Raw genomic sequence first — 27,655 nt, 5'->3', positions numbered from 1 at the left:
TGCCAAACTACAAGTCCCATGAGGCTTTGCAAGATTGACAGTTACAAGCATGACTCCGAAAGGTAGAGGCATGATGGGATTTGTTTCAGAACAGCTGGAGGGCCACCAGTTTGACACCCCTGCTCTAAATGAAGTTTCAGTGTTGAGACCCTTACTTTAACATATTTCAGAGTGTGGGATTAAAATACCAATTCAGTTCTTGCAGATGACACCAATCTTACAGTAGAATTATGTCCTTACAGGATGTTTCTAACTTACAAGCTGACCTCAATGCACTAATTAATTGGATAAAAATAATAAAAAGTGTAGCATATGAGGTTTAATGTTAATAAGCAGAACAGCTGGGGGAGTCCATGATGGCGAAGGATCTGGGTGTTCTGGTAGATCATAGACTTAATAGCATGCAATGCCAAGCTGCAGTTTCTAAAGCTAGCAAAATTCGGAGACTTAACGGGAGATAATTTTGTCCTTGTACAAATCATTATTAAAGACCTCATCTGGAATATGCAGTTCAGTTTTGGGCACAAATTCACAATTTAACATTTTAACATTTATGGGCCTGTATACATTTCCATGGAGGTGAGAGTTCTGGGAGTACAGACGTGGCATGAGTTATGCACATAGAGTATTAAAATGGGGCACAATTGAGGATGGTGATGGTTCCATAGTCACGGAAGAAGTCAATCCAATTTGATGTATGAATTGATGGAAAATTATATGAAAGACTCTATTTTCCTTTGAACTGTTAGAACACTGGTTACAAGTTCACTATTAAGTTCTATTGTTAGTACACCTTACTAAGAGGTGATTAATTGCACCGTTTGCTTTTTTTATTACATGCGTAATCTTTTTTGATATCTATGCCATTTACTTTTTTGGTTTATTATTTAGCAGTTATTAAGAATATCACACTGGTATACAAGTGGTGTATGGAGTATGATTGTTATCACATTTATGGGATTTTACTAGTATTCTGTAACACGAGCAGCACAGCACCTTACTATTCTATGTCGGTTACAGATGACAAGGGGGCAGTCTTCATGCCTGGAGGGGGAAAAGAAATGTATCCTTCATATACAGAAATGCTTCTTCACAGTAAGAGCCGTTTAAATGTAAAACTTCCTCAAGAAATTGTTCTGGCCAGCTCAGCAGAGCTGGATGAATTCTTAAATGCACAAAATAGAACTGTATATATATTAATATTTATAGATAATAACTAAGGAAACACCAATATATCGGCAGCCAAAACATATCAGCCGGAAAATGAGTTATTGGCATTTTGTTGATAGGAAAAAAAGGTGCCGATAATGCTGCTGATACATGCAGTCGCGTCTCAGGCTTTCTTGAAAAAAATGCCCCCTTAGTGCCTTCAATGCTAAATTGCCAGCCACATTAATTACATTTTTTTTTTTTTAATTTAAAAACTGTCTGTTTCTGTTTTTGGCCAAGTGCATCCTGAATTTTTGGTTTTGGCAGCAGAATTTTCATTTTGGTGCACACTATAAACGACAGGAGTAGTTAATCCAAGGAATATCCAACTGCCTCATGGGGGGAGGGGGGGAATCTGCAATTTCCTTCCCTCACATTGGTGAATTGGATCATGCTTTATTTTTTATTTTTTTTTGCCTTCCTCTGGATCAACTGTGGGTAAAGGATTGTGTATATGGAGGTTTTTTGTGTGTGTACAGATCACATTCAATATTACTCAAGTGCCACGAGCTCTGAGTAACACAATGCATTCATGCGGCCACAAGTGCTGTAAACTATAGGTAAAGCTGTAGCCTTTGCCTCGCACAGGACCCACAACTGGCTGTAGCAAAGAACAGATGGCATCAGTGAGATAACAGCCTGATCGAAGCCCAAGGGATCCTTGTCATTGTGATGAAAAATTAAAAGTATAAAAATGTCCAGCAGGCAGGAAAATGCTGGAGCACGTAGGATCTCACTTGTTAGAAGTTTTAGTAATACAGCTACATTTTTTTAATAAAATCTTGGCAAAAGTGGTGAGGAAGATAGAGAACCCATAACAGTGAGTACAGTAAGTGTATTTGTTCTTCTGGTATTAGCAGAGTATCGTCTCAGTGTTAACATCAGACACAACTAATTACGAAAACAGACAAGAGAACATCCGTCATCTGTTTAGAAATACTGTATGGGCTAGATCACGGGTGTCAAACTGGCGGCCCTCCAGCTGTTGCCAAACTACAAATCCCATGAGGCATTGCAAGATGGACAGTTACAAGCATGACTCCCAAAGGCAGAGGCATGATGGGACTCGTAGTTTCCCAACAGTTGGAGGGCCTCCAGTTTGACACCCCTGGGCTAGATGAACAACCTACATTTAAAGGGGTCATGTACAAATAGGTCTCAGTCTGTCTAACCAAACTCTTATGTAATAATCACAAGGCACATGAACTCACCGCAGCTCAAGCAACTGTTTTTGTTTTTTCTTCCTTGCATGTACAATGATAGGCCAATTCCCATTTTGAGTGGGAATATAAACTAGCATTAAAGAGTCAAAAATAAATAAGTAAGCAACCAAATACCTCCAGCCTACTGACTTGCAAAGTCAACACTGCGACTACAAGACTGATTTTTTTACTTTGAGCTGTCATGTGACAACTCCATATAAATAAAATGTTTAGGAACTTACATCACGCTAGCTAACTTGGAAAAAATAAAATGTCATCACATTTAGGGTTCCTTTACACAGGCCCTATACAGCATGGGGAGCCATTTGTCTACATTTCGGTTTACAGGCAGCCCATGTAAGTGAATATACATGCATCTGCTGTATAGACTCACCTGTAAAACAGAGTTTTAAAGGTACAAAGGGTGTACAGACCCCGATGCTGGGCCTGTGCATCTAGGTCTGTGTACCTGTCCCTGCATACCTGTCAGCTCTGTGGGGAAGTCTCTACAGTCCATGCACTTATATTGGCTGCCTGCATGCAGCTCAGTACTAGGACAGAGAAGTAAGCAGGCTCTTCACGTTATATGGGGCTGAGCTCCCGTGAGAATGAGCTCTTCAAGGAACACACAAGTTAGCTTTGTATTACTGCTTGTATTTAAAAAGGCCAATTTAAAACAAAAGTATACTTGCCCCTTTCAGTTCCTCCATCCCGACATGAACAGCTAGTGCTGTTGGAGAATTGATAGAATTATTGAAGCCATGACCCAAAGTTTACCTACTCCCAGTCTGGAATACTGAAATAAACATTGCTTTAAGCTGAACATGCAACAACTTGGCAGAAATGCAGCTATTGATTGGGGGTCAGGGATGAAGTGTGGCAAAAATGGGAAGTATACTTTGTTTGGGGGAAAAAAAAAAAAAACACAACTTTCCTTAAAGTGATTCTAAATGCAAAATGTTCTTAACCTTATTGTATTCTCTGCATTAAGATAATAACCTTTCATTAGCGAAAATCCCCAATAAACCCCCCCCCCCAAAAAAAACACTTACTCGAGTAAGTCCAGACAGTCCAGCACTGTCTTGTCTGCAGCAGCTCTGCTCCCCTCTTCCTGTATTCACAGGAGGGTTTGAGAACAGCAGGAGTCATTGGCTCCTGCTGCTGTCAATCAAATTCTGTGAGCAGGAAGCAGGGGATGGGGCTAAGTCAATGCTGTGAGAGTCTATGGACGCACACAGCCTAGCTTGGGAGCATGCCCACACAGGTGCCTTCAAAGCAGGCAGCTTGCTATGGGGGGCACTCTGAGAATAAGGATGAGTGGACAGACTTTTTTGGGAGTGATATTTCAGCAGAAAAAAACAAAATACACTTAAAGCTCCTAAACATTGCTAAGAGCCGGTTTACAGCAGTTTTTTTTTTTTTTCCCATAGAGGCCACATCCTTAACAGCAGATGACACATCCCCTGTCAGCGTAGTTACAGGATCTTGGGGGGGGGGGGGGGGGATGTGGCCTGGTATGGTTCAGGGGAAGATGGTGGAATAATGGTCTGGTATGCTGCGTGTTCAGATAAGGGTCTGGCATGTAAAAATTAAAACCAAAAAAAAAAACCCACAATTTATATATCATGGTATGGATTGGGGGACCCCCACGCTGGTTTTTTTTTTTCCTCAAATTTTAAATTGCCAGCAATTTTGTTGTTCACATTCAGCTGTCAGTAGGGAACCCTGCTAACAGCTGATGAGTTATGGTTGTTAAGGACGTGGCTGCCGATTTGCCAGCCTGTTCCTTAACAACCACCTAAACTGCAAAACGCTGGCACACAAAGGGAAAAACTCCAGGGGAAAAAAAAAGTTCACATTGAGCATCTTTTATACAGCGTTTTGTCAGCAGTTTTTTCAGCTCCTACTGTGCATAGAGCCCAATACAGCTTTACCTCCTTAATGAGGAAGGTAAAACAAATCTCAACTCCTGCACCCAGTTTTGCAACTTTGGCACGTATAAACATGTTAGTAAATATAATCACAACTCCCTAGTGTATCCAAGTGAATTATACCTTCTTCTGTTCTGGAAAAATTGGGCCTTCATTTGAAAGTATTAATGGATATCTTCGTATTTTTTTTTCCCATACGTATCAAAAGGTAAAAAAATATCACGCTTTAAAGTGGTAGTAAACACCGCTTGGTGATTTGTACTGTATCTACAGGTATACTTATAATAAAGCTTACCTGCAGGCATAAGGAGTATCTAAAAAATGTGCACCGTTTATGCAGCCGTTGACATAACTGGCACATGCAAACTCCACTCTGAATGGACGGCATACTGAGTATGTCATCCATTCAGGGCATTGTGCTGCAATCGTGGCTCCCGTATGCATGCACAGGAGTGATGTCATCGCAGCGCGGCCATTCAATAGGCTGGAGCCTGTGAACTCGGAAGGAAGTTCGGTGACAGCGTGCCGCTGAAGGGCTTCGTTTTAAGGCAAGTCTTTCATAATGTGGTGAATACTACCACATTATGTCATTGACTAGCAGGGGAGAGGGCTTTTTCGATTCATTTACTACGGCTTTAAATTTTATCTGTATATATGCTGCCATTACCATGACCCACCACCATAAAATAACCCAAAATAAGTTCTCCTACTCTTCAAGTTGCATGGGGATACTGTATATGTGAGCATTTTTTGTTGTTTGTATCTGCAGTAGGGTCCAGAGCACAACCAACTTATATACACTGACACTTTTTACTACCGCTTTAATTGGCATAGAAAAGTCTGTTTTTAACTTGTACCTACAGGTAAGCCTATATTAAGGCAAATGCGTTCTGAAGGAAAGGCGTGCCCATGCCGTTCATGCAGAGCTGTGTGCTGTAAAAAGTGCGCGGTAGTGACGTCATTGCAGCTTGGCCATTCAAGTCACTGGAGCCCATGAACCCGTAAGAAGGACCGAAGATGAAAGGCCTATCAGTGGTGACAGCGCACCGCTGGAGGGCTTCGTTTTAAGGTAAGCTTTTTTTTAACTAGAGTTTACTACCGCTTTAAAACACTTAATGCTAACACTGACAGCAACCTAGGTCAAACGCCTGATCTGACTATTTCTATCAATTTTTTTTAACTTTTCTTTACCTGCCTGTCCTCCATTCATAGATCATTGTTCATTGATGGAAGCTACATAACTTCTATGAATGGAGAAATGGTGCAAAATAGGCGGGCATAGTCAGCACTCTTGATGAATGCCTGTGACTGGTCCCTCGGCTCTATTAACACAAAAGGATCATGACTGCAGGGATCAGGGGAAAATCAGAGGTTGGGAGATTTCAACTTGAATCACAGCCATTAGCACCAGGGGCACTTCTCATCTCTGATTAGGCATGCAATCCTTTGTGCGGATTTTTTTTTTTAGGTTTTGAATAAGATATCAGACTGCAGTCTCTATAAAAGACTTGCAGGTGCAAGAGCTGGTCAGAGACTGCAGATATGGTACAGGAGCTGGAGCCCACTCGCCAAGATGCTCTTTTTATACCTAATCATGTTACTGATCTGTTGCCAATTAACTTAAGTTGTAAAATGTACTTTTAGCTCTTCCTTTTTAGTACCTCTTTTCCAGCTTTTTGTTGCCCTGTCCCACCTTTTTGAGACTTGTTGCTGCCATCAATTTCAAAATGTTTCAAAAAGGTACATTTCCTCAGTTTAAACATTTGATATGGTTTCCATTGTGAATAAAATATTGCTTTGTGAGATTTGCAAATCATTGCTTTCTATTTTTATATAGATTTTACAAAACGTCCCAACTTGTTTTTTTTTTTTTTTAAAGGTTTATTACTTGACCAGCACACTCATTTTGAATTTATTATGCTATAAGAGTTGTTGGAGCCTGGGCACATGCTTCAGGAGACAGACTGAAGACATATTACAAGAGACCGCTAGAAATCACTGCCATAACAGGGAAATAGGAAAGCACAGATTAGTGTCTGAAGGGAACCCAAGGGCCACAGGTTGTGCACCAGAGAGAAAAAGCACAAGCCTGCCTCAATGGATACAAATTGGTTGGATAGATTAGGTAGGTTGCTATATTACATAGTATTGGTAAATCAATACATAGTAAATGGGTAAAGTTATTATTATATAGGATTTATACAGCGCCATTTGCGCAGAGCTTTACAAAAAGAAGGTAGACATTACAGTTACAATACAATTTGGAAGAAGAGGAAACAGAGGGCCCTGCTCGTTAGAGCTTACAATCTGGGACAGGGCTTGAAATTTCCACTCGCCTGCTCGCCAATGGCGAATGGAAATTATGGTGGGGCGAGTGTCCCCCCCAGGGTCATCTTGTTGAGCAGGCTCGGAGCTCGGGTCAGATCTGTCATCGGCACTGGGAGCCATCAGACTGCTCAATAGCTGAGCGCAGTGAAAGCAAAGCAAGGAGTGTGTGCTGTGCTCTCTGCCTCCCCCTAGAGTGCAGTACCCAGATCTGTGAGTGAACAACGAAGTACTGCAACTTTTTATGGGTGTGTGGGGGGGGGGGGTGGTGTACGTGTTCATGTGTGTGTGTATGCATGTACAATTGTACATGTGCCTGTGTGTATGTATATGTGTGTATCTGTACATGAGTCTGCGTGTATGTACATGTGTGTACGTACAGGAGTCTGTATGTATCTGTGTGTATGCACGTGCCTGTGTGAGTATACGTGTGTGTGTGTGTGTATGTACATGTCTGTGTGTGTGTGTACAGGTGTCTCTGTTTGTGTGTGTTTGTTGGTGGCGAGTAATTCTAGCTCAGGACTTGAGATTTTAAGCCCTGATCTAGGAGATGATTGTATGTATAGATTGTAATGTGTATGCTGACCCTAAGACTACCTGTTTTCAGAAATAAGATCTGAACACAGAACTGTTCACTTACACAGACATCATTTAGCATCTTTTACACAAATATACTGTAATAGATAAAGCGTTATTACCATACTAAACCAAGTGGTGGTGATTAGATTACAGGAATGACAGACACGCTATTGTGTGCTATGCAAACTCAATGGAAAAAGGAGAGAGAACAACTTGGCACTGATCTGCCATACCTGAGGTACAATGCACAGAATTATGCTCCAGGAGGCTAGAAACGTGCAAGTATCATTACTATCGTGTTCATAAGAATCTTAAGTGACTGCAACATCTCTTTATTTGCACAAACAAGCATATGCTATAGTGCATGACGGGGGGGGGATCAAAACAAACATAAATGAGTAAACAGCATAAACTACACAGACACATGATCTTAAAAATAAATAACTGATTAAAAAGATGGAGGAGAGATCAAAATTATTTAATAAACAAGTATCAAATATAGACAGTGTATTATGTTGTTCATTATCGACAGATATCAGTAGGGACATTGCACAACCCGGGAGACATATGTTCCGTCTGTTTCTTGACTTTCTGCCCCTTGTGTACCTTGAGGAACTCTGTAAACATATATGATATGTCTAGACACTCCGTAGCATCATTTTGTAGACATATACCATATGTCTAAGACACTCCGTACTAGAAGTCAGCACTTCCCTTTGGTCAAGTTTAGGCCGTTTCAGTTTTTAAAAAGGGCCAGTTTCAAAATAACAGAGTTAAAAAATAAAACACACACTTTACGGAATCAGAGATATTAACACCTGCTGGTAATATAAATATGACAGGGAACACTTACGAGACATAGGCTGGGTACGCAAATCCAATCAGGTTGCAGAGAAGAGATGCTCCATATCCAAACGCCAAGTACACAGCTAAGAGGCCAATGATGCCTGTTGGGGAATAAAAAAATAAAAAAATCATTTAAGTAACAAAAGATACAATCATCTGGATACTTTCATTCCCTCCACAGTCTTTCTACCATAAACAAGTATCATCAGAAAGGTCTTGAGCAACTACAGGAAGGATAAATCGATACTTACTCATGTTTTCCAATCTACACTCTCACTGCTAAGAGACATGAATCACAAAGGAAATAACTTTCTGCTAAAAACAAGTTATTAAATACAAAAAGTATTTGTAGGAAACAAACTGCAGTCGTTACCAATCAGAGCTGGCACATGCTTCCACATATAAAACTTTACTGCAGAAACACATAACAAGCTCATTGACCACAAAGACTGATCAGATTTTAGAATGGTCTTAAATGCTGTTAGTGAAGCCTGAAAACCTCTCACTCTATGCAGTCTTGCTGCTTACCTGTTACAAGGAACCGAATCATCTTCCAGACTGTCTGGCTAAAGCTTCCCAGAGTGCACGTCAACTCTTCTACTGCCAAGTTCCCCTCCCTCTCTGCCCTCCCACACATGCATATGACAAGCATTCCCCAACTTACAATTTCAGCTGTTGTGCCATACTCACATATGCTGCTCGCTATGTAAACAGAATGAGGTTTCTAAGAGACGTACAAATCATTGGATAATTGTCATAAAAATCCTATAAGACCTAGAATTGTCTGTTAAATCACATTGTGAAACAGAGTTTAGAGAAGAACTCCAGGAAAAGCTTTCAAAAAAGGTTACTGTGTTACAAATACAGGAAAGCAGAACTATACTCCCCTCCACTCCAGTGATGTGGGGTGTAGGAGCTCCCCGACATCTTCAGGGTTTCAATCTTCAGCTGCTTTGGCTGGCTGGGCCAAGATGACGTCACTTTCACACATAATTGAGAGCTCATTCATCTTGGCATATGCAGAAATTGTACGCTGGGATGTGAATGCACAGCCCAGTGTACAGTGCAAACACGCAGGTAAGAATATGTTATTAATATGTTAATGTCACTTCTGTATTAAAAAGCCCATGGGTTCAAATTTTTTTTTTTTTTTTAAATTAAAGTTCCACTTTAATTCTTAGACCCCATGTACATTGCAGCTGATAAACTCACGTTTAGGAGCTGTTTTCCTATGTGTCCATGTACACATCGTCGTTTACAATTGTTTACAGGCATTTGAGTTTACTGTCATTTTTTTGAACACAGAAAACTTGCGTTCAGCAGTCAATTTTATCAGCGTTTCAAACACCAACCAGATAACCGCGTTTAGAAGAGTTTGCTATTTTTTATTTTTATTTTTTTTAACTCTTCCAGTTCCCGATGCTGTCCAGAGCCTTTTTTCATCATGAAAAATGCATGCAACGCGTTTTCAAGGTACTCAGATGGACAAAACACTAAAAACAGGATGTTCCTACCAAGCTTGTCACACATTGTAATGACCAATTCACACCTAAGACCTCTCCCACCCTTGGAAACAAAAGAAATGTTAATGAGCAACTCACACCTAAGCTAATCTCAACGCATACTGCTGTCTCTGCTTCTACTCTCTGTATTTCTCTGAAACAGTCTGAAATAGGTAATAATTTACCACTTGTCAGTGCATTCTGGGCATTTGGGAGGTTCTCCTGTGCTCCTCTTTAAAACAAGCTTCTAAATGCAAAACACACATAAACGCATTATGCAAACGCGGCTAAACAGATGTTTTTAACCTACGTTTTCCAGCAGTCAGTTTCCATCGTTCAAAGTGTCCCGTGTACATGGGCCTTAGGAAGTGCATTCCACATCCCAGGTCACTGCCTGTCATTTCCAATTTACACTTTCAGTGAGTACTAATAGTATAGTTTTCCCTATACTTCCAGTGCTCCTACAGGAGACTTGCAGCTCTTGCACAGAGGCCATCCTGTTTTCCTGCCCCTCCTCTCCTTTTGTCCAGTCATAGAATACTTTGTATTTTGAGAACCATTCACAAAAAACAAAGCTTCCTGTGACAAGACAAGTGAGAGAAGGGGTGGACAAGATGCCCTGTGTGCAGGAGAGCTGCACATCTATTGTCAGAGTGCCAGAAGTATAGGGAAAGCTTAATGAAAGTGTAAATTGTAAATAATAGCATACACCATCTGAGAGTTAAAGCAGAACTCCACCCAAACGAGGAAGTTCCCTTCTAAGTGGGGGCCAGCACACAGGTTTTTCACCTTCATGCATAGAATGCATGAAGGTACAAATCTTCTGCCTTTACAACCATTTTAACTATTTGGAACCAGGCTTTTTTTTTTTTTTTTTTTTTTAAATAACAAACACGTTATACTTACCTGCTCTGTGCAGTGGTTTTGCACAGAGCAGCCCCAATCCTGATCTTCTCGGGTCCCACACCGGCGCACCTGGCTCCTCTCCCTTGGACAGTGCTCCCAATAGCAAGCTGCTTGCTATGGGGGGCATTGGTGTGTGCTCACTTCCAAGCCCTTCTCTATGTGTCCATAAGAAATAAAGAGACGTGGCTCAACCCTGTCCCTCCTCACTGGCTGTGATTGACAACAGTGGGAGCCAATGGTTCTGCTGTCTCAGCCAATGAGGAGAGAGAGAGACATGGGACAGCCAAGGCTCCTGTGGACATCTCTGGATCGAGAGGGGGGGCTCAGGTGAGTATAAGGGGGACTGTGAGGGGAGCAGCACACAAAGGTTTACCTACATATAATGCATGAAGGTAAAAATCTTCAGCTTTTACAACAACTTTATTTTTTTTTCTAGCTTTTTTTGCCCAATGTTCAAACTACAACACTGCAATGACTGACGAGTATAGTAGTGTTTTAAGTTTAGTCTCTAAAATAAAGAATAGTGCACAAACTTGCACCGCTCTTCAAAAACATAAAAAAATGTTTTTCCTGATCAACAAAAGACACAAGCTTTTTTTAGTTCAAAGCAATCATTTCTCTGTTCTGCCGTGTCTATTGGCAGGAATAGACAAGTATTCCACTTGCAGCTCCAGCTCTCTGTCCTACCTATCACAGAGAATTGACAATAATACAATATAACAAGACACAATATAACACAAGGAGCAAGAGTGCCTCTGCATGACAAATAGCTGAAAGCAGGGTGACCAAACTGAGCACAGCTTGCAACAAGGGGTCACCTAGCAATTCAAGTATTCAAAAATATAAATATACCATGAAATATAAAAGGCGGGGTAACCTAATAGTGAGCTCACAGAACGCACCTTATAATGGTGTGGGCGTAAACCAAAAAATGATATATAGCAAAGAGAGTAGTAGTTGCCAGAAGCAAACTACCAAAGTAGGTAATAAACACCCAAGATTTGCTACTTTGGTAGTTTGCTTATGGCAACTACTACTCTTTTTTGTCACCTAGCAATTCACTATTGGGCCACATGGAATACTGCACACACTTGTCTGATCAGAGATTTTCAAACATATTAAAAAATTCCTGTACAAATAGATTCTTTGATGAAGAAAAGGAAAGAAGTACTTCACTGGGTGTACACATCAGCCTCCGGTCTCTCCAGTTATGTGAGTGAGGAAGGTCAGCGGACAAACATCCTACTGAGAACATAGCCTGATCATCCACCTCTCATCATCCTGATACTACTGAGCTACAGATGGACAGCATTCAGTTGTCACTCAAGTGAAGAGGAGGGTGGCCAAGGAAATGTGTAATCCTTTCCCATGCTAATTCTAGATTTATAGTGGAAGTTAACCCTGTGAGTGCACTTGTACCTATAGGTAAGCTTACCTGTGAGTACAATGAATATCCCCTAAAAAGTGCAACATTCAGGAGATATTTGCATCCACAATGGGCGACGGAAGTCACCCGCACATGCGCAGAGAAGCTCTGCATTCACGGCCATACAGTATGGTTTATAATGCAGAGTGCCATGCCGTGGCCGTGGGTCTTGTATGTATGGGAGTGACATCATCGTGGCCCAATCATTCAAACGGCCAGAGCCCATAAGCCCAGAAGGAAGGCCAGGGAAAGATGGAAGCCGCTGCAGCGGTGACAGCATGCTGCTGGAGGGATTCATTTCTAAGGCAAGTACATCAATGTGCTCGCACATAATGGCATAAACCTGAAGGGGAAGGGAGCCCAGCTTTTTTTTTTTTTTTTTAAAGTTTTACTGCTTTAAGGTCTTATGCACACTGGATGTTTTTACAACTGTTCCAAGGGGTGTTTGGTGGCTTGTTTCTGCCTCAACTCCCAAGCATGTTAGCCTTATGTGTTCATGCGGACATAAAAACTTTTAGAGACGTTTAATGGCAGGAATGAAAACCCATTGCCAGTGCGCCCAGGAGCAGCAAAGTTTTGGCAGAAAAAAAATGCTTGATGCTTCTAAATGCATGCAAGCGCACGTTACCGCCATATGCGTTTAGCGCTTGATCATTTATTCATTTCGATGGCCAGAATAAATGTATTCTGGCCAATTTAATTAATGCCCAAACATTTGACGCTGCTAAATTCGTCCAAGCACATTACACACTTTTACAAGCATCAGGGTTTTTTTTGCCAAAATGCTGCTGCCAGGAGGAAAGGCTTCTAGGAGAGTGAAGAAAACATCCTGTGTGCATGACGCCTAAAAAATGAGGAATATTTAGGTGACCAATCCTTTTTAAAACATAATTTTCTTTTAAAAACTCATAATCCCCCAAATTGAAATCAGACTATGTGCAACTATTGCTACACACTGAACACCTTCTTTGGATAAGTAGGTTTATTGGGCTAACCTTTATAATTGTAGTCTGAACAGAAACTATCAACTTGATGGGGGCTTGATCTGACCCATGTTCAACTGAATGGTAGGCACACCCTTGCTAGCCTCCCAAAAAAATAAGGAACAAAAAAAAAAAAAAAAAAATAAAAAAAAAAAAACACAAACAAAATAATAAAAAAACAAACACTCGGTTACAAATTAAGGGTAGGGATGTGTGAACTGGTGTAGGTTAAATTCGTTAACCTCTTTAGGAATCTTGAGTAAATTTCAAAATTCCATTGGGAGGAGAATCTGGGTTATTCAATTGTTGCCATTTTTAGTGCTAATAAGCAGTTATTGTCAAAACGAAGGTCATGGGAAGTGGCACGGACACTGGGAACAAAAACCAATGGCAAAATTTTAAAATATAAAAACACACACTCCCTACACAACTTGCAATGCTCTGTATTGTTCCAACACAATGACAACATGGCTGCTGTAAGCCCACTCTTTTAAAGAACAGGGGCGTAGTTATTCCTCCAGCTGACCAGGGCAAAGGCTATGCACTTAATTTTAGGCCATTTCTTATTTCTGGGGCAAACTTGTAAACTTTTTGGCCAGAGGTTTACACTTTGAGAATGCCAAGGAAATGCTGTGAACTCACGGCAGAGGTAAATCCAACTCTCATTCTTACTTAAAGTGGAACAATACCTGAATTTTCGAAAACTGCAAGCAGGCAACTTTGTATCACAGAAGAGAGAAGATATGTATTTTCTGCAATAATACAAACTTACCTGCCTGCTTCCAATCAAGTGGTGGAAAACCCAGAACCCAAGACAAGAAGACAGCAGCCAGCAAGGTATGCAACCCTTCACTGGAAGGTTGAGGCGAGTTGGGGTTTAGTTCTACTTTAAGAGGCTCAGATTGTGCCTGTAACCAACCATTGTGTAATGTCTATGAGCAGACCTGGCTTAGAATGTCTTTAGGCACTAGAGAGAATATGGCCATCCAGACATGATACAACTGCCTTAAGGTGCCTGATCCTGCCAGTTAACTTATAATACACAAGAAATTAGTTAGGGTTCTCTAAATAATCCTATAACCAGCATCTCCTCCAACACCATCCCCCTTCCCCTAGGGCAGTGATGGTGAACCTTTCAGAGACTGAGTGCCCAAACTGCAACCCAAAACCCACTTATTTATAGTAAAATGCCAACACTGCAATTAAACCTGAATACTGAGGTTTTGTTTTAGAACAAACAACCCATACATTAACAGAATACCAGAGCTTCCACCGACCACCAGCACAAGGGGGCAAAGTGCCACCGACAACTAGCACGAGGGGGCAAAGTGCCACCGACCACCAGCACAAGCTAAAATCTTGTGCTAATAAAAACGAATGTATTAAAACTCATAGCCAGTCCAAATATATATATATATATATATATACAGTCATGGCCGAAATTGTTGGCACCCTTGATATTTCTCCAGGAAATCATGTATTTCTCACGAAACGTATTGCATTAACACATGTTTTGCTATACACATGTTTATTCCCTTTGTGTGTATTGGGACAAAACAAAAAAAGGGAGGAAAGAAAGCAAATTCGACATAATGTCACACAAACCTCCAAAAATGGGCTGGACAAAAGTATTGGCACCCTTTCACAACTGCGGATAAATAAGAATGTTACAAGCATGTGATGCTCCTGTAAACTCACCTGGGGCAAGTAACAGGTGTGGGCAATATAGAAATCACACCTGAAAGCAGATAAAAAGGAGAGACGTTCACTTAACCTTTGCATTGTGTGTCTGTCTGTGCCACACTAAGCATGGACAACAGAAAGAGGAGACGAGAACTGTCTGAGGACCTGAGAACCAAAATTGTGGCAAAATATCAACAATCTCAAGGTTACAAGTCCATCTCCAGAGAACTAGATTTGCCTTTGTCCACAGTGCGCAACATTATCAAGAAGTTTGCAACCCATGGCACTGTAGCTAATCTCCCTGGTCGTGGACGGATGAGGAAAATTGATGAAAGATTGCAACGCAGAATAGTCCGGATGGTGAATAAGCAGCCCCAAACATGTTCCAAAGACATTCAAGCTGTCCTGCAGGCTCAGGGAGCATCAGTGTCAGCGCGAACTATCCGTCGACATTTAAATGAAATGAAACGCTATGGCAGGAGACCCAGGAGGACCCCACTGCTGACACAGAGACATAAAAAAGCAAGACTACAGTTTGCCAAAATGTACTTAAGCCAAAAGCCTTCTGGGAAAACGTCTTGTGGACAGATGAGACCAAGATAGAGCTTTTCGGTAAAGCACATCATTCTACTGTTTACCGAAAACGGAATGAGGCCTACAAAGAACAAAACACAGTACCTACGGTAAAATATGGTGGAGGTTCAATGATGTTTTGGGGTTGTTTTGCTGCCTCTGGCACTGGGTGCCTTGACTGTGTGCAAGGCATCATGAAATCTGAGGATTACCAAAGGATTTTGGGTCGCACTGTAGGGCCCAGTGTCAGAAAGCTGGGTTTGCGTCCAAGATCCTGGGTCTTCCAGCAGGACAATGACCCCAAACATACGTCAAAAAGCACTCAGAAATGGATGGCAAAGAAGCGCTGGAGAGTTCTGAAGTGGCCAGCAATGAGCCCAGATCTAAATCCCATTGAACACCTGTGGAGAGATCTTAAAATTGCTGTTGGGAAAAGGTGTCCTTCCAATAAGAGAGACCTGGAGCTGTTTGCAAAGGAAGAGTGGTCCAAAATTCCGGGTGAGAGGTGTCAGAAGCTTATTGATGGTTATAGGAAGCGACTGATTTCAGTTATGTTTTCCAAAGGGTGTGCAACCAAATATTAAGTTAAGGGTGCCAATACTTTTGTCCAGCCCATTTTTGGGGTTTTGTGTGACATTATGTCATATTTGCTTTTCTGCCTCTGTTTTATATTTGTTCCAATACATACAAAGGGAATAAACATGTGTATAGCAAAACATGTGTTAATGCAATACCTTTTTTGTGTGAAATACTTGATTTTCAGGAAAAATATCAAGGGTGCCAACAATTTCGGCCATGACTGTATATATATATATATATATATATATATATATATATATATATATATATATATCTCCTTGACAGGGCACTGACCGGCCACACGAAAGCTCAGATGAGTTGCAGCTAATGAGTCACAGCTCATGATGTCATCGCCTGGCGCCGCTACTCCTTTCTGAGCATGCACATTGGCCCCTATGTGTGCTGTTATCTGATGCTCAGCTGCTGGGGCGACTTGGCTTGTGTGCCGACAGAGGGCTCTGCGTTCCCACTGCAGCACGTGTGCCATAGGTTTGCCACCAATGCCCTAGTGCATCTTTGGTGTGGCGGTACTCTAAAGATATGCACATGAAATGCAGAGCACTGCAACACACAGAAATGCCCTAATGTGTGTCGTGCTGCACTACAAAAATGGTGCATGTCCAATTGTGCTGACATTTTTGTGTGTTGGCAGCCCACTCAATAGGATTGGCTACCTTAATGCAATGCACACAAAAACACGTATGCTAAATGAAAGAATGTCAAAGTGTGAATTGGCCCCAACTGTTTGGTATCCCTTAGGGCAGCAGATCTTCAGTGCAATAGAGTATTCCATTACCTGAAAGGTCAAAGTTCCATGCTACAGACCATACAGAGCAGAGAGAGAAGAGGGAAGAGAATGGTGCAGGCAGAGACTGCTGACAATTCTCATCTCAGCCAGATGAACAGCAATCAATACATGTTTTCCATCTTACCCAATCAATATTTCCCTTCAAAATACCATAAAAATGTTCCTGTGGCATCTTTACACATGGTAAACTGGCCACCAGATTACATATGCAGGAACAAATGTGTCTTCTGTACATTTAGTTTTTTTCCCAAATTCTTGGGAGCTCTAAAAGCAAATACAAAAACAGAGAGATCAGAGTGAAAGAACCTGAAGCTATCAATCTCTCAAGTTTCATCTGGAAAACCCAATCAACTCAAAATCAGCACATACTGGAGGATCCAAATTGTTTAATTCTTATGTTCACAATTTTATTTTGCTGCATCGTATACCTGCAGCTATTTTGTGGAGCTACGGATGCCAGTATATTGTTTATTTCAGGAATTCAAGCACACAAATTACACTTCTATTGTAGCCTCTCAACAGTCTGGTACCCACCTGTCCACAGCCCAGAGATCTTCTGTGTACACCCTATTCAATCCTATGCAAAACTGGTACTACATGCTGTACACACTCTCCAAAGAGCTGAATGGAAAGCCTGCACTGCAAGATTTGCAGCTTAGAAGACGATATCTCACCAGATCAAGGACAGGCAAAAAAAAAAACCAACAACACACCTATACCCAGGCGCTTGAGAGTATGCACACACAAGCAGGAAGCATGGCATTTGTGCATATTTGTGTGTATAGAAAACATATATAAAAAGGAGAGTTTGACCAGGAAATATTTGGGGCACCCCATCCAAAAGAGTAAAAAAACAAAAAAAAACAAAAAAACACTTTTCACATGGACTTTTAAGGTGCCCCAAACAGTAAGACAACTTACATTAATTATACCAGTGGTCGGCAAGCCGCGGCTCGCGAGCCACATGCGGCTCTTTACAAGCTTAAATGCGGCTCTTCTGAGTGCCGGGCGCCCGCTCCCCTCCCTCCTCTCGGACGGGCGTGTGCAGGGCGGCCGCCCCCTCACCTCACCTCCCCTCCCTCCTCTCGGACGGCCGCCCGCTCCCCTCCCTCCTCTCGGGCGGCCGCCCCAAAAGTCAGGACTCTGCAGCTGTCAGGATGTAGGCGGGGCAGCCAGGATGTAGGCGGGGCAGCGTGACGAACTCCTCTCCTCTCACAGTCCGCCCTGAAGACCAGAACGGCGCGGGAACACGGCGAGAGGAACGCGCGGAGCAAAGGTAAGTGAATTGACACAGGGGGGACTTACTATATGGGGGGGGGACTTACTATATGGGGGGGGGGACTTACTATATGGGGGATGAATTACTATGAGGGATGGATTACTATATGGGGGATGAATTACTATATGGGGGATGAATTACTATATGGGGGATGAATTACTATATGGGGGATGAATTACTATATGGGGGATGAATTACTATATGGGGGATGAATTACTATATGGGGGATGAATTACTATATGGGGGATGAATTACTATATGGGGGATGAATTACTATATGGGGGATGAATTACTATATGGGGGATGAATTACTATATGGGGGATGAATTACTATATGGGGGATGAATTACTATATGGGGGATGAATTACTATATGGGGGATGAATTACTATATGGGAGATGTATTTTCAGTTTTAAAAATGTGGCTCTCAAAATAAATTTCAATCGTGGTTTTGGCGAGATTTGGCTCAGTTGAAAAAAAAGGTTTCCCACCACTGAATTATACCATCTTGCTTGCTTGAGGTGATTGTAGCTGTATTAGTGCACTTGCAACAGAAACAATTGAGTACTGACGTGATATCACTGACATGATACTTTTTTTATTTGCACGAACATACAATTTTGAGGACAAGCTTTCAGGGTATGTCCCCTTCTTCAAGGTCCAAGCAGTACTCAATTATACCAAAAGTTAAAAACAACATCCAACTAAAATACATCGGATAAGGTTTTTTTTTTAGCAGCAAACATCACCATATAGCACATTTGAATGAAACATCACAATCTTGAAAAATATCAGAGGAACATATTTGTGTGTACTTTGAGTACTGACCGGCAGCTCATATTTCTGTATTTTTTTTTTTTTTTTTTTACTGAACAGTACGCAGTGCTTGTTTACATGCCTTTGTATACAGGCACATTGTAAACAATGAGCTGCATTTTAGATCAGTAAAAAATGCTATACTGAGCATTTTCCAGCTGCAGTGTGCAAGAAGCCTAAAGCATATACAGTGGGGATCGAAAGTTTGGGCACCCCAGCTAAAAATTTGTATTAATGTGCATAAAGAAGCCAAGGAAAGATGGAAAAATCTCCAAAAAGGCATCAAATTACAGATTAGACATTCTTATATGTCAACAAAAGTTAGATTTTATTTCCATCATTTACACTTTCAAAATAACAGAAAACAAAAAAATGGGGTCTGCAAAAGTTTGGGCACCCTGCAGAATTTATAGCATGCACTGCCCCCTTTGCCAAGCTGAGACCTGCCAGTGTCATGGATTGTTCTCAATCATCGTCTGGGAAGACCAGGTGATGTCAATCTCAAAGGTTTTAAATGCCCAGACTCATCTGACCTTGCCCCAACAATCAGCACCATGGGTTCTTCTAAGCAGTTGTCTAGAAAACTGAAACTGAAAATAGTTGACGCTCACAAAGCTGGAGAAGGCTATAAGAAGATAGCAAAGCGTTTTCAGATGTCAATATCCTCTGTTTGGAATGTAATTAAGAATTGGCAGTCATCAGGAACAGTGGAAGTTAAAGCAAGATCTGGAAGACCAAGAAAATATCAGACAGAACAGCTCGCAGGATTGTGAGAAAAACAATTCAAAACCCACGTTTGACTGCACGATCCCTCCAGAAAGATCTAGCAGACACTGGAGTTGTGGTACACTATTCCACTATAAAGAGATACTTGTACAAATATGGTCTTCATGGAAGAGTCATCAGAAGAAAACCTCTTCTACGTCCTCACCACAAAAATCATCGTTTGAACTTAGCAAATGAACATATAGACAAGCCTGATGCATTTTGGAAACAAGTTCTGTGGACCGATGAGGTTAAAATTGAACTTTTTGGCCGGAATGAGCAAAGGTACGTTTGGAGAAGAAGGGGCACAGAATTTAATGAAAAGAACCTCTGTCCAACTGTTAAGCATGGGGTTGGATCAATCATGCTTTGGGGTTGTGTTGCAGCCAGTGGCACAGGGAACATCTCACGAGTAGAAGGAAAAATGAATTCAATAAAATTTCAGCAAATTTTGGATGGTAACTTGATGCCATCTGTGAAAAAGCTGAAGTTAAAGAGAGGATGGCTTCTACAAATGGATAATGATCCTAAACACACCTCGAAATCCACGGGGGATTACATCAAGAGGCGTAAACTGAAGGTCTTGCCATGGCCTTCACAATCTCCTGACCTCAACATAATTGAAAATCTATGGATAGACCTTAAAAGAGCAGTGCGTGACAGACAGCCCAGAAATCTCAAAGAACTGGAAGACTTTTGTAAGGAAGAATGGGCAAAGATACCTCAAACAAGAATTGAAAGACTCTTGGCTGGCTACAAAAAGCGTTTACAAGCTGTGATACTTGCCAAAGGGGGCAGTACAAGATATTAACTCTGCAGGGTGCCCAAACTTTTGCAGACGCCATTTTTTTGTTCTGTTATTTTGAAAGTGTAAATGATGGAAATAAAATCTAACTTTTGTTGACATATTATAAGAATGTCTAATCTGTAATTTGATGCCTTTTGGAGATTTTTCCATCTTTCCTTGGCTTCTTTATGCACATTAATACAAATTTTTAGCTGGGGTGGCCAAACTTTCGATCCCCACTGTATAATGGTCAAGATGTTAAATCGTATATTCACTTCTACATTGTGCTAGTCCTATTATTCTGAAATATCTTCAAGTTTTTAAACTTACTTTATGAAGATCCCCACTCAAACGTCCTTGAATTCTGTGACATATTTAGGGCTCATGTACACTGCAGCTGATAAACTCACATTTAGGAGCTGTTCAGCGTTTTTTTTCAGCACAATAACTCTAAACTCTCCCTAATGTTTTCCTATGTGTCCATGTATACATCTTCATTTACAGTCATTTACAGGCAGTTGAGTTTACAGTCTTTTTTTGAACACAACAAACTTGCGTTCAGACGTCGATGTTATCAGCGTTTCAAACGCAATACGCTTGTAAACGCAGCTAAACGTGGCAAATCGCGTTTATAAGCGTTTGCAAATTTTTTTTTTTAACTCTTCCAGTTCCCGATGCTGTCCAGAGCCTTTTTTCATCATGAAAAATGCATGCAAAGCGTATACAAGGTACTCAGATGGACAAAACACTGAACACAGGATGCTTCTACCAAGCTTGTCACACATTGTAATGACCAATTCACACCTCAGACCTCTCCCATCCTTGGAAACAAAAGATATGTTAATCACCATTCACACCTCAAATTCCTCATAAAGACCACCTGCCAGGTGGCCTTAATGACTCATTCCACCAGACACCTTCCCACCCTTGGAAACAAAAGAAATGTTAATGAGCAACTCACACCTAAGCTAATCTTAACATATACTGCTGTCTCTGCTTCTACTCTCTGTATTTCTCTTAAACGGTCTGACATAGGTAATAATTTACCACTTGTCAGTGCATTCTGGGCATTTGGGAGGTTCTCCTGTGCTTATCTTTAAAAAAAACTCTTCTAAAAGCAAACGCACATAAACATGGTATGCAAACGCAGCTAAACAGACTACGTTTTCCAGCAGTCAGTTTCCATCATTCAGAAACATCCCGTGTACATGGGGCCTTACTATGCACTGTAAGTAGGCACTGCTGTGTCACACATTTCACAGGACCTGCCTTCTGAACTGCAGAGGTACTGAGAGTACTGAGAGAGGAGTGTCAGGAGGTGGAATTACTGCATGCAGTTAGCAAGGCACCATGGAATATCTATTCCTTAGAAATGGAAAGTAAACACCAGAAGAGAAGCTGCAAATGCAGGGAATACAGGAAGTTATGGAAAGAGGTGGCCAGCAGACAGGCAGCACCCACAACATAAAGGCTACATGCACACTAGTGTTATTTATAAGAAACACTAGAAATATAAAAAAAAACTGGATGTAAAACACTGATATCGTTTTTGTACCGGCTTTTACTAGCATTTTAGTAGCATCCAGTAGCGTTTAGGAGCATCTTCATTTTATTTGTGGCTTTTACAGTACATGAAGAAAAAAAAAAAAAGCTTGAAAAAAAAAGTTTAGAATGTTTTGCAGTGTTTAGCGTATTTCTTCTACTGGGGAAACACTCCCAAAACTCCTACAAAAACAATTATTTTTCTGCACCTAAACGCTGAAGCTTTAAAAAGGCTTCTAGCATAAAATAGTGTGCATGGACACACAGGATAACACTATTAGCGTCTAACAGCAGAAAAAATGCTCATAATAGCTTCTGGAAGCTTAAAAAAAAAAAAAAAAAAAAGCTAGTGTGCAGGATATTCTAAAATAAGTGTTTGCTATGACTACAGATCTACTTTAATAGAAAATAGTTACAAAGAAGTGAAATTGTTAAAGTGATTCTAAAGGCTTGTTTTTTTTTTTAAAGGAAAAAAAAAAAAAACAAGTCTATACATACCTGCAGTGTGCAGCGATTTTGCACAGAGCAGTCTGAATCCTCCTCTTCTCAGGTCCCCCGAAGGCTCTCCTGGCCACTTCCTCCTGTCAGTTGCCCCCACAGCAAGCAGCTTGCTATGGGAGCACCCGCTGCTCCGTGTGTCCATTCACACACGGAGCCCTCTCTAATTGGCTCACTGGCTGTGATTAACAATGGCAGCCAATGGCTCCCGCTCTGTTTCAGCCTATGAGCAGAGGGAGTCCCGGGACAGCTGAGCTTCCAGTGCACATCGCTGGATCGAGAGGGGGCTCAGGTGAGTATCAGGGGGGCTGGGGGCGATGCTGCACACAGAAGGTTTTTACCCTCATGCAGAGAATACTTTAAAGTGGCTGTAAAGCTAAATATATATATAAAAAAATTACTTTTTGCCATAAATGAATACATTGTAATGTAAACATACAAACAGCTGTGAGTGTACCAAAAAAAAAAAAAAAATGCTCTCTTAGCTTGTCTCAGCCCTCCAAAAACTGCAGGTCTGTGGGCGTGGCTTAGGACCAGAGAATAGTAAGCGGAGATGTGATGTCACACAATCCCTCAGTTATACAGTCTCCAGCCTCGGCTCAAGAACGTGCACAGCTATCTGACATCTCTATACCTGCGAGCGTCTCCTGAGTACAATCGGGAATACTGTCACAAGTTAGCTTGCAGCCTCTTGTGTGTTCACTCTTACCTCTTTGCTGCTCTTGATTCCTTCACACGTGTGGTTTGTCTGAGCTCACCTGTGGGTGTTGTCTGCCATTCCCTGGGTTTTATGTCCTTCCCTTTCATCACTTCCTGTCCCACTTCCTTGTCTGCCTGTCTATTTAACATGTGCTCAGACTGGGCCACATTGCCTGAGCAATGTTGTTGGAGCTCCTGTGTTGTCTACCTGTGTACCGACCCCGGCTTCCTTCCTGACCTTGCTAGTTTTCTGCCTGTCCTGACCTCGGCTTGCCCATTGGATTCCCTGTGTCTTCTCCCTTACACTCTGCTCTCGTTAGCGGTCTCCTCCACCTCAGCTGGGTGTACCTGGGGGATGCGTCCTGGTCCCAGCCTGCTGCAAGTCCATCCCCACCATCAGGAGCACTGGTGAACAAGCAGGCTGGGGCTTAGACTCCGCGCCCTGGGGAACCCCAAGCTGTGGTTCTATAGAGCTCACTACCATAGAAGTGACAAATACACAGGTGCCAGTGACTATGTCAGCTCTGCTTACAGCACATGATCTGTGCTAATCAGGAGAAAGCTGGTAGGAAGGGGTTAATGTTGAAAATCCTAGGAATCCTTACCTAGATAAATACAGCATTACTGAAGTGATGCCGATCTATGTCCTAAATCACTGCTGCTGAGTTCTCGATTTTTGTGAAGGCAGAGACCAGCAGGGAGAGGACACCCGCTCCCCCACCCCTTTGCAGTGTATTACATGGAGGCTCATGCTGGTCTCACCTTCAGCATATCCTGTCACTCACAGGAGAAGGAATGGCGACACTATTTTTCTGCTTGTGCCGGATTTATTCTGTTCAGAAGAGCAGGGGGGATTTCTGCAGAAGGAGATTGCTTCAAGATACCAAACTAAGCTCAAATGCTTAGTAAAAGGTAAAATCTATTCAACTGCAGGATCCGATTGATTTGTGTTTTTTAGGGTTACAACCACTTTAACTTTATCTAATGTAAGCAGAAGGTGACAAAGCGCAGGGACCTGTACTGCAGATTACTGTGCCCTAATGCAATCATTGAGTAAACAAGACACCATATTGCTCTAATTGGCAAAAATGATAAAATTTCTTCAACTGCAAATGCAATTAAACATAAAAGCTGAGAAAAACCCAATTTTCACCCTTCTGCTAACCATCCTCATGACTCTGCAAGTGAAGATTATCACACTTGCTCATCTCTCTCTGCCATATCACATGCCTACATCCGTGCTTTGTGAAGAATAGCTTTCTCAATAGTATGAAATGTTCTTGCCTAAAGAAGAGCTCCAAACATTTTTGTGTTTATTAAAAAGTCAGCAGCTACAAAAACTGTAGTTGCCAACTTTTAATAAACAGACACTCTCCGGTCCATGAATCCGGCAATGTCCTCACTCGAGACGCCCTTTCCCTGTCTTCTTGCGAATTCACAGTGGGTGCCCACTGTGGGAGAACTTTGCCTTCTGATCGTCTAGGCCAGGGGTGTCACACTGGCGGCCCTCCAGCTGTTGCAAAACTACAAGTCCCATGGTGTCTCGAGTGAGGACATTGCCGGATTCATGGACCGGAGAGTGTCTGTTTATTAAAAGTTGGCAACTACAGTCATGGGAGTCATAGGAGTCATGCTTGTAATGGTCATTCTTGCAATGCCTTATGGGACTTGCAGTTTGGCAACAGCTGGAGGGCCGCCAGTTTGACACCCGTGGCCTAGGCGGTCAAAGCAGAAGTGGGAGTGGGTACCTGATTTTGATCCTCTTTGGGTGAAACTTTGCTTCAATCAGAATAAGATGCTGTTATCTACAGAAGCAGCACTCTGTTGCGACTGAACAAAGACTGGCATTAGTAGAACTTGGTGGGAAACCCAGCAAAACACAATATCATACACTGAAACACGTCTGTATATATGAACAGGCCACAGAGACTGCTGGATAGCCCTAAGGAAAGGTTTATGGCTCATACACATCATGTGTTTTTAACATGATGCTCTACTTTTAAGTATTTAAACAAAATTTATTTTCCTTTCCATGTCAACTATATTCCGTGCAAGAATCATATCGCTATTTCAGAGCTTTACCTTTATGCTACAGATGCCGATTGTAACTCCCTCAAATCAACATTACATTATTTAATAATAGATACGAAGGTTTATTTACGCATTTAACCTTTAATTTCCATTTCTTTAGTTGCTTTCTGACCTAGGCCAAAATTTCATACACCCCTGGTTTTCATGGGCATTTTCTCTTCATCTGGAGGAGTGGATACATTTTTCTCAGCTAAGCACACCCTCATGCACTGCCTTAGGGTGCCAAGCATGCTACCTATAGCTATACCTAGTTTTTGCTGAAAGCACAGTTGTTGCGGAGTTCCAGTGAAACTGCAAAAAATAAAATAAAATAAAAAAGTCAGCAGCTACAAAAACTGTAGCTGCTGACTTTTAAAAAACAGCCACTTACCTGTCCCACGATTCCGCGGTGTCTGTCCCACATCCTGTTTCACCAGCCATCTTGTGTTCCTGGCATTGGCATCTTCAGTGTGGACAAATGGCTGTGACAGATTGCAGCTTCACAGCTGGGTGCCCACTACACATGCATGGGTAGCACTGCGCTTTGTGAATGGCCCCGTAGTCTTCTGGGACCTGTCACGTGTGCCAGACTATGGGGAGAGGGGTTTGACAACGTCCGCTTCCGATCGCCTAGGTGATCGCAGTGGAAGTGCGAGCGAGTACCTGTAAATTTCAGATACCTGCTCCTCAAAGGTGCCAATCCGTAACAGGGAGTGGGGGACCAGTCTTTAAAGCAGAATTTCCCCTTTTGGGTGGAGCTCAGCTTTGAAATGTATCTAAAAAGGTATCCATTTTTTTTCTTTCCAGTTTTGAATAGACTGGTAAAAATCCATCCAAGGTTTTTACTGCGGTCTGTGTCCCTGGATAACAATATTCACTAACTATCAGTACTGGGAAAAATGGAACGTCAAGGGGGGGAAAAAAAAATAATTTTGAGAATAGAAATAGGAAGGAAAAATCATACAACGGGGACATGTTCAAGTGAGGACAACAGAAGCTGACCATACACTATATAATCTCTGTTAGATCTACTATCAACTATGTAGTGCAAAGGCCTGCCAATTTTTGGATTAATTGACTGTTAGTTTGTATTTCTATTACATAATTCACACTTATCTAAGACCTCATTCAGACAATCTTAGTTCAAGAATGAGAACCTTGATATGTGGCTTAAGCTGCCAGATGGTGAATGCAGGCATCAAGTCTATTAACATGAATGGTGGCCTGTACGAAGCAACTGGCGGCCTAAGACTATGGTTGTCAGCGTCCGCCTGAACAATCCCTAAAAAGGAGACTGTACAGACTGATTGTACAGTGTATGGCTGCCCTAAGAATTCCCTCACTTCCATACTGCTGTTTCTGCAACACAGAGAATGAAAGAAAATCTCTTCAAAAGACTTAAAGTGTTACTAAACCCATGTCTCTACATTCACTATATCTGGTCTCCCACGATAAACAGAACATGAAAATGCAATTATTGTAGTAAATATAAACTGCTAAAATACCTTTTCTCATCAGCAGTATATAGCAGTCTTGTGACTTCTATCAGTATTCAGCTAAGCACTGGTTAAAGCTTGTAAGAGGAGTTTTCATTCTGCTATGACTGTCCTATGAGGCTGCATAACCCCTCACCCTCTGTCTGGACAGTGCCGATTGTTCCTGTGCTGATCACATGCACCCACCCAAAGGAAAAAAAAAAAAAAAAAACCTCTCTAGCCATACACACTAAACGAAGCATGCACAGAGTGACCCCTAGAGCTCTGTACTATCAGCAGATGGATTGGAGACATTAAAAGAAGGGGAGGATCAGAGAAGACAGGATTGAACAGCCTTTTTACATAATGTGGATGATTAACCCCTTAGGTTACACAGTGAGCATATCAAGCATGCTTTACTGCATATACAGACTGATTTTACTGATGTGGGGTTAGTACCACTTTAAATTACATTCTTTAGAATATACAGTTTTTCAACCATTTGTTTTTTAAACAAAAATATATTTAGCATAGAATTTCCTGATTTTTTTTTTGACAATTTTCAGACAAGCCTGGTCTGCAATCAAGACAACTGAAGACCAAAGATTGACACCTAATCTGCAAACAGTGCTCCAGATAGAAATGAAAACAGTAAACTTTACAAAGGTTGGTCTTGTTAGATTATACCAGGGGTGTCCAGCCTGCGGCCCAAGATGGCTATGAATGCGGCCAAACACAAAATCATAAAATTACCTAAAAATGTTGATTTTTTAAAATGTTTGTAAAAATGCTTTACATTAATGAACACGTGTGTCCAAGAAAAATTTGACAGCGACTCTTTACTGGACTTTTAAAAGTATTAACTTCCCAGGAAAAATCTCCCTCTCTTCACAATCACGCCTTATTCATGTCATCAGTTTTTGGCAGCACCTATGTTTGTGAGTAATTAATTTCAAGGATGAGACACACAAAAGGGAAAAATTAGAACCAAAATATCTGATGAGCACTTTGAGAAATGCTACTACATCCAGGGAACCAGATATTGATGCATTTATCAGTGTCAAATATCGCACTAGTTCTATGTTGCTCTCTTACTTTTATAATAATAATAATAAAAAATTACAAAACAAATGCAGTTTTATTACTCAGATTGGTACATTATCTATATCAGT

General features: G+C 41.4%; 1 protein-coding gene and 1 long non-coding RNA gene across 3 annotated transcripts in view; one reads left to right on the top strand and one right to left on the bottom strand.

Moving 5' to 3' along the window:
- REEP5 (receptor accessory protein 5) overlaps positions 1 to 27,655 on the bottom strand; it is a 58,432-nt gene that overhangs the window by 25,998 nt on the left and 4,779 nt on the right. The window contains exons 1-2 of one of the 2 annotated variants that reach the window (XM_089684732.1): positions 8,621 to 8,681; positions 8,100 to 8,193 (exon numbers count right to left, since the gene is read on the bottom strand). In XM_089684732.1, coding sequence (XP_089540858.1) covers positions 8,100 to 8,193; positions 8,621 to 8,642 — 116 coding nt within the window. In that variant the 5' untranslated portion in view covers positions 8,643 to 8,681. Of the gene's footprint in view, positions 1 to 8,099; positions 8,194 to 8,620; positions 8,682 to 27,655 lie in introns of those variants that run through there. The other variant, XM_089684733.1, reaches the window with a different exon arrangement.
- LOC149456609 (uncharacterized) lies at positions 1,018 to 27,614 on the top strand. The gene is made up of 2 exons (XR_016313843.1): positions 1,018 to 1,095; positions 27,050 to 27,614. It is a non-coding gene; the product is annotated as an uncharacterized LOC149456609 (long non-coding RNA).

Source organism: Staurois parvus, unplaced genomic scaffold (genome assembly GCF_062004578.1).
Source record: "Staurois parvus isolate SC_StPar_1 unplaced genomic scaffold, SC_StPar_1.0 ptg000354l, whole genome shotgun sequence".
Lineage (NCBI taxonomy): Eukaryota > Metazoa > Chordata > Amphibia > Anura > Ranidae > Staurois > Staurois parvus.
This window is presented reverse-complemented; position numbering and strand designations above follow the sequence as displayed.